The 10,772-nt window shown below is 49.3% G+C and overlaps 1 protein-coding gene across 2 annotated transcripts in view; it reads right to left on the bottom strand.

Annotated features, from left to right (window-relative positions):
• LOC121918807 (cytochrome P450 2C29-like) overlaps positions 1–10,690 on the bottom strand; it is a 33,351-nt gene extending 22,661 nt beyond the window's left edge. Inside the window, exons 1-3 of one of the 2 annotated variants that reach the window (XM_042444800.1) lie at positions 10,629–10,690; positions 3,951–4,100; positions 866–1,026 (exon numbers count right to left, since the gene is read on the bottom strand). In XM_042444800.1, the coding sequence (XP_042300734.1) occupies positions 866–1,026; positions 3,951–4,026 (237 nt within the window). In that variant the 5' untranslated portion in view covers positions 4,027–4,100; positions 10,629–10,690. Of the gene's footprint in view, positions 1–865; positions 1,027–3,950; positions 5,123–10,628 lie in introns of those variants that run through there. The other variant, XM_042444793.1, reaches the window with a different exon arrangement.
• Positions 10,691–10,772: the final 82 nt, after the last annotated feature.

Here is a 10,772-nt window from a genome sequence, read left to right as displayed (position 1 = left end):
CCTAGAGATTCCTAGAGAGGACAGTCTACTAGGCCTTTGTAGCTCCTTCAGCGCAGTTTTGTGGTCAGTGTCTATTGGACGTTGGCCACAGAGTTGTCCTGGAGGACCTAGAGATTTCTAGAGAGGATACTATACTAGGCCTTTGTAGCTCCTCCAGCGCAGTTCTATGGTCAGTGTCTGTTGGACATTGGCCACAGAGTTGCCCTGGAGGACCTAGAGATTCCTAGAGAGGACACTCTACTAGGCCTTTGTAGCTCCTCCAGCGCAGTTCTATGGTCAGTGTCTGTCGGATGCTGACCACAGAGTTGTCCTGGAGGACCTAGAGGTTCCTAGAGAGAACACTCTACTAGGCCTTTGTAGCTCCTCCAGTGCAGTTCTATGGTCCGTGTCTGTCAGATGTTGACCACAAAGTTTCCCTGGAGGACCTAGAGATTCCTAGAGAGGACACTCTACTAGGCCTTTGTAGCTCTTCCAGCGCAGTTCTATGGTCAGTGTCTGTCGGACGGTGGCCACAGAGTTGTCCTGGAGGAGATTCCTAGAGAGGTGTCCTCTCAGGTAAAACCATGGTGTTTTAGTTATTTGTGGGTCCTTCATATTCATGGTGGTCTTGTGCCCCTAACCCTAGCGAATATGGAGGGATAAGTGTACATGTGATCTTCCCATGCTCCCCACTTCCCAAAGACTCATTGTGTCTCCAACCCCTCCTATGTCTCCTCCATTGCCTAAATGTACCTTGCAAACCTCTGGTTACCATTCTGTTCTCTTCTGTACTACAGTCATTTAGATGCAGGGAGGCACTGCATGCAGTTGAGAAACAAAATTTTCACATAGGAGTGCATTTTTGACCAGAAGACAAAGGGCCTACCTGACCCCAAGGAGAGCTGAAAATCTTAAAGTCGTCATTCAGTATGTTCATCATTGCTAGAAACTTCTTGTCATCATAGTCAAAGTGTTTTCCAAAGACAATGGAGCAGATGATATTGGAAGTTGCACAGTTGAGAAGGAAGGTGGGGTCGAAGGGCTGCTCTGGAAGGACCAAACACACACAAAAACCTTCTTGAGCTTGAACTGGCTCCATTTTCAGGCCTCACCAAGACTTTGTTCAATCCTAACACTGTCATCCCATCACTGCTGTCAGCTTTCTTGGGGGTACATCCATCCATAGAGGTTGCCTACAGCAGAAGAAAGGAGCTGGGTATATTTAGCCAGATAAGAAACAATGAAGAAGTGATATGATAGACCTGTTTAATTATTTCAAGGGATTTCATATTGAGGATGGAGCAAGCTTGTTTAGGACACAATGTAGCAATGGATGTAAGCTGCAGGAAAAGAGATTCCACCTCAACATTAGGAGGAACTAAGGGATGTTCGACAGTGGAAGGCAATGCCATTGAGGATGATGGCGTCTCCTTCTTTGAGGTCTTTAAGCAGAGGCTGGATGGCCATCTGTTGGGGATGCTTTGATTGTGAGTTCCAGCATGGCTGAATGGGGTTGGACTGGATGGGCCTTGGGGTCTCCTCCAGTTCTGTGATTCTATGAAAGCATCCAGCCCTTTAGCTGATGGGGCCCAGCATCCCCTCACAGCATGTGGTCGGATGACACCAGACCATCCCTTGAAGAGTCAACACTATGGTTCCACACAAAGGATATGAGGTCCCTTGGGCTGTGGTGCGAACCTCTCCACACAACTGAGACCAAAGGGATCCTAGAGTTGGAAGAGACCCCAAAGACCATCCAGCCCAACTCCCTTCAGCCATGCAGGAAATCACAATGAAGCATCCCCGACAGATGACCATCCAGCCTCTGTTTAAAGACCTCCAAGGAAGGAGACGCCACTATATTCTGAGAGATTTGTGTTCAAATAGCTCTTACTCTCAGGAAGTTCCTCCTCATGTTGAGCTGGAATCTCTTTTCCTGCAGCTTGCATCCATTGCTCCATTGGGTCCTATTCTCTGGAGCAGCAGAAAACAAGCTTGCTCCATCCTCAATATGAAATCCCTTGAGATACTTAAACAGGGCTCTCATATCACTTCTTAATTGTCTCATTTCTGGCTAAACATCCCCTTTCCAATATTTAAACAAGGCTATCATATCACCTCTTGACTGTCTCTTCTCCAGGCTAAACATCCTCGCTCCCTATGGCCCGGGACAGATGATGACGTAAGTGACACGCAGCATACAAATGTCGCTGGTGTCGCTTACGTCACCGGTGTGCCAACGGTTTTTCCAGGTTCTTTTTACTGCAGAGGGATGCTGCGCGGTTTGGCTGCTGTGGCGTCCCTTCGGAAGAAAACTGGTGCCGCCAGCCCTCCGTTTCGTGTTGGTATGTACCACGCCTAAGTCTCTCTTCATAAGGCATGGTTTCCAGACACTTCACCCTTTTGGTCGCCCTCCTTTGGACATGCTCCAATTTGTCACGATCAATCCCTGTGACTTTTATGGGGTGAAAACCAAATCAAGGAAGCTGAAGAGTGGCTCATTTCCCATCTCCATAGCGGTGAGAAGAACACAAGGGAGTTATTCAGGGAAAGTTTACCCTTCTCCCCCTCAGTCTGTCCTCAACTTCCTCTCCATCCTTGAACTCTCTTGCAGAGCCTCCTGGAAAGATTCTGGGACTCATGGGACAGGAGGTCACATCTACTATTGCCTTGCTCTAGTGCAGGTTTTAGGCAACCATAGATTCATAGAATCCTAGAGTTGGAAGAGGCCACAAGGGCCACCCAGTCCAACCCCTTTATTCTGCCATGCAGGAACTCTCAATCAAAGCATCCCCAAGAGATGGCCATCCAGCCTCTGCTTAAAGGAGGAAAATGCCAATGCAGCTAGTGAACAGAATAATAATCGAGTCTGGATTAGGCTGGAAACTATGGGCCTGTACAGACAGGTGCTTTGTGCTGGCCTGGGCCTGAACTAGGGGTGCCCACGGGCTGAGTGTTTACATGCTCAGCAACCCTACCGCACACCCTGGCCACCATCATGGTAAGTGCCCATCCATACAGGGCGTGCCATGATGATGTCCATGCAGCGGAGCACCCAAACATGCCGGACCGCATGGACGTCATCATGGCATGCGAGTGCGTCAATGGTGCTCTGCGCATGGCCTAAAAAGAACCTGCTGAGGTGTGGGTTATTTTTAGGCCTCCCAGAGGGCATGGTGTTTGGTTGCTGTGGTCTCCATCTGGGGCAGAAAGGGGTGGCATCTTACCACCCCTTTCCACCAATCTGTCCAGCCCCTATGTCAGCCTATACTGACTGTGTTTGCCTTGTCTGGCTCATCCTTCCAGAAAACTGGGGGAAACAGATCCATTTTCTATGGGAGATATTGTCCTCTTCCATGTGTACTCCATCCCTTCATCCCTGAGACATACCCCCATGCTACATTTCCAACTAGGAGTAAGGGCCCCTTGTAGAGTCCTGTTGCGTGCCTTGAACTCGTTTATGACTTATGACCAACCATAGGGTTTACTGGCAAGATTTCTTCAGAGGGGGGTTCCCTTTGCCTTCTTTTGAGGCGGAGAGACTGTGGCTTGCCAAAGGTTGCCCAGTGGTTTTGTATGCCTGAGTCGGGATTTAAATCTTGGTCTCCAGAGTTCAGTGCTCTAACCACTACTCCATACTGGTTCTCGAGAGGATGGAATTCCTCTGTATTTAGAGGATTTATTGATTTATTTATTGGACTCAAATATAATTTAAAGATTCTGGTGTAGGAATACCAGAATTGCCCAGGTCTCCCTATGAGAGGACCATTGACAGAAGGCTTGCAAGAGTTTGAGTCTCAGGCCTTATGCCACGAAGGGAAGGAAGACAGGGAGGAATCTGCTGGAAAGTCAGGAGGAGAATAGCCACACACTGTTTGTGTTTTGTTATTGTTCCAAAGGATACTGGACTTCTTCCTTGGAGGAAAGTCACAGGAAGAAGCCCATGGGGATGATGGACTCAATCTACCTACTTTTTGTGTCCTGCAGCTTTTCCAGGAGATACTGGGCTTCCTCCTGGATCCTCTCCTCAATGCTTTTCTTCCCCATCCCAAAATTGCGGAGGGTGGTCAGGGCGAAGCGCCGGAGCTGCTTCCATTTCTCTCCATTGCTGAATACGATCCCTGGAAAGGGAAGAGAGTAACTCTCCAAACAGTTTTGTCTGGATTCGGTTTTAATCTGTTTTCCGTCATCCAGTCCATTAACAAGACATTCATGGAGAAGAGAAATGCCATCTTTAGTCAAAGCTGTAGACTGAGATGTGGAGAAGTATATCTGGGTGACATATTAGGTGACATCCTGGTAACACCTCACCCCAGCAATGGACTGAGGCAGCCTCATGATGGTCACCAAAGCTAAGGTCTCCCAAGTTGGCCTCATCCATTCATAGATGATGCATCCCTCCATGTGAGTCTTCAGGTGCCACCAGAACCGCATCCAAGATCATCTCTGCTAGTTCGGGGAGGAGACAGCTGGGCAAGGGATTTCCATGAAGGAAGGGATTTGAACCCTGGTTTTCCAGAGTTCTGTAGTGCAGTGCTCCAACCACTACCCCCACTTGCTCTCCCGGCACAACAGGCAAACCCTCATAGGGATGACAGGAACTCCTTCCCTGCAGCCCTTCCATCTGGGCTGGTGTTACGCTGAATATCACGTTGGACACTCTGGTATCCATTCTCTCATCCATAACCTCTTTGAAATGTTCACTCTCCATTTTTATAGCTGTTCCCACTGGACTGTGATTGTGCTTGATTTTATTGGGCCTATTCACACTGAGCTATTTGCGCTGGAAGGAACTGGGAAGGTTCAATTTCCTTCTCCCCAAATCCTTCTGGAAGCAAGTGCTGACTTCCAATCAGGGTATTTTAACCCTGAATGGCCTCTCAGAGAAAGTGGGTTAAATTGAAGGCACCTTTTCTGTCAATCAAATTTAGTTCCGCAATTGCCTTAGGTGACGATCCTGCACCCATTGGTCCATCGGAAGTGTCCTTCCCCCCTCCGTTTTTTTAAAGGCACCTCTATGTGCAGATTCTGTCAAATTAAAACCCTCTTGTGTGTGTGTGCAATATTTCCCCTTTGCTAGAAGTGAGGAAATGAAAGGGAAAGTGAACCAGCAGCAGCTACCCACCTTCTATCTATCTATATATCTGCCTCAAGAAAAAAAACATGCACATTTTTGCCGAAAATAATTTTAAAAAATATATAAAAGGGGGGAGGTGCCCTGTGTGAGCTCCGTTTGCGCCCTGCCTTTTGACTTGTGCCTTTGACCTGCCTGACCTGACCCTTTCCTCCTGCTTTCGTTCTCTTCAGAGAGATTTGCCATTGCCTTCCACTGAGGCGAGAGAGAGTGACCTGTCATTTCAACTAAAGTAGACCCATGGAATCAACTGGAATGAAGGGAAATGTAGCTCAGTCATTCTGACGTAGCACACCCGCATATAACACTAATAAATAATAATAATAATAAATAAAAAAAGCTCTTAAGTTCCAGGAGCCAGAGGAAATGAAAGAAGCACAAGCAAGCACACACACATTCTATGTCACCCAATTAAAAATAAAAAAAGGGGGGGGGTGCTGGTGCGAGCTGCGTTCGTGCCTCCCTCTGAGCTGCCCTGAACTGACCCTTCCTCCTTCGTAATGCGCATAGACTGCCAAAAATGAAAAATAAAAAAAATAAGAGAGAGAGGTGTCCTTCCCACAGCCTGATTTCCCCCATCCCCCCTCCAGCTTGGCCCCGCAGCCCAATTTCCCTTGGCAATCCTCCTCCTCCCCCCCTCTCCCTTCCAACCCTCCCCCCCTCTGAGTGCCCTGAACTGACCCTTCCCCCGGCTCCTTCATCCTCCTCCTGCTTCGTTAAGACAATGCCCTCCATGCCCTTCTTCCTGCGCTCCTCTCCTCCTCTCCTCTGTCACTTTCTCCATTCCCCCCGCCCCCCCCCTTCCTATGACAGCCCTTTGCAGCCCTCATCAGTCACCCCAATCCCCCCTTTTGTGCCTCCTGTCACCCTTTGCGTCCTGTAACCCCAATTCCCCCCTTTTGCCTCCTGTCACCCCCTGCCTCCTATCAGATTCCCCCTTTTTGCCTCCTACCCTTCACGTCTTTCCTCCTCCCTCCTCCTTCTCCGATGAAGGGAGGATGCTCTGCCCTCCCTCTGACCTAAATCCCCTGATCATGGCCCCGATCATGATCATATTCAGGCAAACCCGGGGTTTTTTCAAAGAGATGGCTTTTGCCCCGATTTTAAATGACCCACACTAAGGGGCATTTGCCACGGAACGGGGTGTGCAAGCCTCTGATTCGCTTGTTGGGGGATTTGGAGCGAATATGAACTTCACATGCAAGAATCGGTTCCTGATCCGGGGTAAAGTGTAGTCTATGGGCCTCATTGACACCTATGGGTACAGTTATTGGGAATTGTTGTTTTTAACGCTATTTTAAGGTGGGAGGGAGATAGGGAATTGGATTTTATATGTTTTTGCTATTTTGTGGTTTTTTTTTTTTTACTTGGGCTTGTTGTGGTTTCTATCTTTATTGTTTTTTAATGTTTGTTGTTACCCGTCTCAATCCAATACAGGGAGAGGCGGGATACAAATAAATATTATTATTATTAATATTAACCATTTTGCATTTATTTCCCTTTCTCTGTTTGTCCTCCCCACAATTATAGTTCAGGGTTTCCCAACTCTCCCTTGTACACCAATCCCTCCAAATTTGCGGCTCAGCTTTTGCGACTTCATTATTCAGAGATTTTACTAATATGTAATAAATAATATAATAAGAAATAATAATAATATATTTATTTGTATACCGCCCTCTGGACAACCAATCCGGGCGGTTGAAACACAGTAAAATATAAAATATAACAATTAAAAACACTTTATCCCTCCCCCCCTTAAGACATATTAAACAGTATAACATATTAAAAACACAACTCAAGCATAAAAACAGCAATTAAAACCCTGAGTCCCTTGGAGATCCTCAACAATCACTGAAGATGGGGCCACGAGAGGAAAGAGGGGATCAGGGAGCCCAGGCCGGGATGGTTAATCTGGAAAGGCTGCCGGAAGAGATCCATCTGACCGCTTTTTTAAAGCTGCTAATGAGTATCTGACGGATCTCATCTGGCGGTCGTCCAGAGTTTGGGGGCGACAGCAGAAACGCCCCCCGGGAGGTCGCCGCAAGCCTAGATTTTAGAGGCTGCAGTAAGTTCCTCCCAGAGGACCGGAGAGCGGGGGAGGATTGTACAAGGAGCGGTCCCTGAGATAGCTGGACCCAAGCCATTTAGGGCTTTAAAGGTGATAACCAACACCTTGTATACTGGGCCCGGAAGCTGATAGGCAGCCAGTGGAGGGACCTCAAAACCGGAGTAATGTGGTCCCTCCTAGATGTTCCTGAACAAGCCTGGCTGCCATGTTTTGAACCAGCTGTAATTTCCCAGTCAAGCACAGGGTAGCCCATGTAGAGTGCATTACAGAAGTCAAGGCGTGTGGTTACTAGCGCGTGCACAACCGTCTCGAGATCCCTTACTTCCAGAAAAGGCGCAGCTGCGTATCAGCCGAAGCTGATAAAAGGCACTCCTGACCGTCGCATTTACCTGATTTTGTCATCAGGAGCGACGAGTCAAGGAGCACCCCCAACGCGAACACAGTCGCTGGAGGAGAGTGTGACCCCATCCAGAGGGAGGTTGCAACCCAATTCTTGGTTTCGGGGCCGCTACCATGAGCACCTCCGTCTTGTCTGGATTCAGTTTCAATCTGGTTTTTCCTCATCCAGCCCATTATACCACCGCCTGAAACACATTGAGAGAAGAGATGCCATCAGAATTCAGGCCGACGAACGAGATACAGAGAAATAGATTTGGGTTCATAAGCGTACTGATAACACCCAGCACCATGACTCCGATTACTCACCCAGCGGCTTCATAAGAGGTTAAATAAACATCGGGACAAAATAGCCCCCATGGAGAACCCCACAAATGAAATTTCCTCTTACTGGAGCTACAGTCCCCGAGTAGCACCCTCTGAGACCTGCCCAGAGGAAGGACCGGAACCACTGCAAGGCAGTGCCCCCGATACCTAACCCCCTCAGGCGGTCTAAGAGGTGAGTCGTGATCTAGTATCGAAAGCTGCTGAGAGGTCTAAGAGCACCAACAGGGTCACACTCCCCCTGTCAATGCTCAGACGCAAATCGTCGGTCAAGGCAACCATGGCAGTCTCAACCCCAAACCTGTTCCTAAAGCCGGTTTGAAATGGGTCTAGATAACGTTTTCAACCAAGCAGCTTGGAGCTGAAGGGCAACCCCCCTCGATCACTTGCAAAAAGTGCAGCAATGACACTGGCCTATAATTCCTCATACCAGGGGTCTAGGGAGGTTTTTTTCAGGAGCGGCCTAACCACCGCTTCCTTTAAACAAGATGGAAAGTCCTTCTGAAGGATGCACCGATGATATCCGTAAGGAATCTCATCAGTGCATCCCCCCCCTGGACGGCCAGCCCATGATGGGCAAGGGTCGAGAGGGCAAGTTGTCTTCCTCACCTTACCAGCAGCTGTCCAGGTCATCAGTACTCACAGATTGGAACTGATCCAGTATAACTACATCGGCGGAGTCACTGGACGCCTCACCTGTCGACTCTGTCCAATGTGGCATCTCTAGGTCGGCTCTTATCTGAGAGATTTTGTCTGCAAAGAAGTTTTAAACGCGTCACACAGCAGCCGCTCGGGTTAAGTAAGGGATTTGGCGCAGGGGCACCTGCTCATTTCCCTCACCACCTTAAACAGCTCTGCGTGACGGGACTCTGCAGACGCAATACGTGCAAGGAGAGGCTCTCTTCGTGCATGTATTGCCTCCCGATAGGAAGTTCCTATGGCGAGTTCTGTCGGATAAAGTCGAGTCTTCCGCCACCTGCGCTCTAGCCGTCTTCCAAACCGCTTCATCTTCCTCAGCTCTGGTGTGAACCAGGGCCTCCGATTTGGGGCGATGGCAAGGGCGCTTGGGAGCGATCGTGTCGATAGCCCTGGTAAGATCGGTGTTCCAGTTGACCAGAGCATCGACAGGATCACCGGCATCCCAACCATTAAACCCTCTAAGGCGTTCTGAATCCAATGGGCTCCACAGCCTTCGAGGCGGACCATTCAATTGTATCCGCCACCCCGTGGGCGGTATTGGCTCTAAGTTTCGTCTTGACCAGGAATGATCCGTCCATGACAATCCAGAGGTACTTACCACCTCCGCCCACGGATATCCTGTTCTGTACTGAAGACTGCATCGATGTATGACCTGCACAATGTGTGGGCCCTGTTGACCAATTGGATAGGCCCATGTTTGTCATGGTCCCACATGAACTCCTGAACCGCACCTGTTAAACTGGTCTCGAGCGGGATGTTTGAAGTCCCCCAAAACTAAAAGTCGGGGTCTCCAACAACGGCAGAGACCAGCTGTGTCAGCGTCCAGGGGAGGTCTGCTAGACAACGGGGTGGCCGGTAGACAGCCAAAATCCCCAAACTATCCCTGGTCTTCAGGCTAAGGTACATCACTCAAAATGGACGTGTGTTCCGGACAGGTATCCTGCCAGGTCAGATGGTCTTATAGACTAGAGCCACTCCGCCCCCCGCCACTTCCTCTCACCTGCTCACTGACAGAGTACCCAGCTGGAGGCCTGCGCCCATATGGCAGTGCTATCCTCCCCAGCCAGTCTCTGTGAACAAGCCAGGTCGGCGTCTTTCATCCAGGAGAAGATCCTGGATGATTGGTCTTGTTTTTTTACCGACCTAGCATAGCAAAGGAACAGAGTGAGGTTCTGTGGAATGGTTGTCTGCTCTCCCAAGCCATTTTTCTTGGGAACAGAGGGAACTGAAGACGGGAGCTTCAGACAGTGATCCCGTCTTCTTTTGTAACATTTTTTCCTCTACCCAACCATACCTCCCTTCCCCAGCACAACTCCAAGGGCCGCCCCCACCACATTCCAGCCTCAGGTGCGATGGTGAGAGATCAAAGCCACTGAATTGGGAGGGTGTGGTGCTCCCTGGGCCCTCAAGGGAACCCACTGTGTCCACAACCTCCCTCAGCCACAAGCGCGCCGCCGCCAGCTCTGCTTGAGGAGTCCCAAGGTGTGGGGAAGCTAGCTGCGGCTCTGGCTTCTGGCTTCAGGCTGGAGTGGTCTTCCTGGAGGAGTGTTGGGGAGGGTATAGATGTCTCACCCAAAGCCTAATCTCTAGGAATATCGAGTTCCTCCAGTGAAAACCCTATGTCAGCTTTAACCTAGACCAGTGTGCTCAACCTTTGGGCTCTCCTAAGTTTTGGACTTCAACTCCAGAAATCCGAGCCAGATTGCCCAAATGACAGGGATCTGGGAGTTGAAGTCTAAAATGCTGAGGACCCAAGGCTGGGAACACCCCACTAGCCATTTAATTTTCACTCCTCAGTGCAATCTATGGTCAATGTCTGGCAGATATTGACCACAGAGTTGCATTGGAGGACCTAGAGATTCCTAAGAAGGTTTTCAGTAAAAACTGGGTTTTTTTTTGTTATTTGTGGTTTCCCCACATTCACGGGGGTCCTGTGCTTCTACACTAGCAAATGTGGAGGGACAAGTCATTTTGCAGACAGAGTACAAACCTGGCCCTCATGCAAGATAAGCAAACCCCACAAGATACCTATTACTTTGCTGTAATTGTGCTCTACTAATGGCAGTTCCCCCTGCCTGCAAATTCATCCCAAGGGTCACCAAGCTTTCTTTGATGGCCCAAGCAATGCAGGACCACAACAGCCTGCTCCGAAATGCAGTGTGAACACGGGCC

Source organism: Sceloporus undulatus, chromosome 1, assembly GCF_019175285.1.
Source record: "Sceloporus undulatus isolate JIND9_A2432 ecotype Alabama chromosome 1, SceUnd_v1.1, whole genome shotgun sequence".
Classification (NCBI taxonomy): Eukaryota; Metazoa; Chordata; class Lepidosauria; order Squamata; family Phrynosomatidae; genus Sceloporus; species Sceloporus undulatus.
Note: the sequence above shows the minus strand (reverse complement) of the source record. Positions and strands in the feature narration are given on the sequence as shown.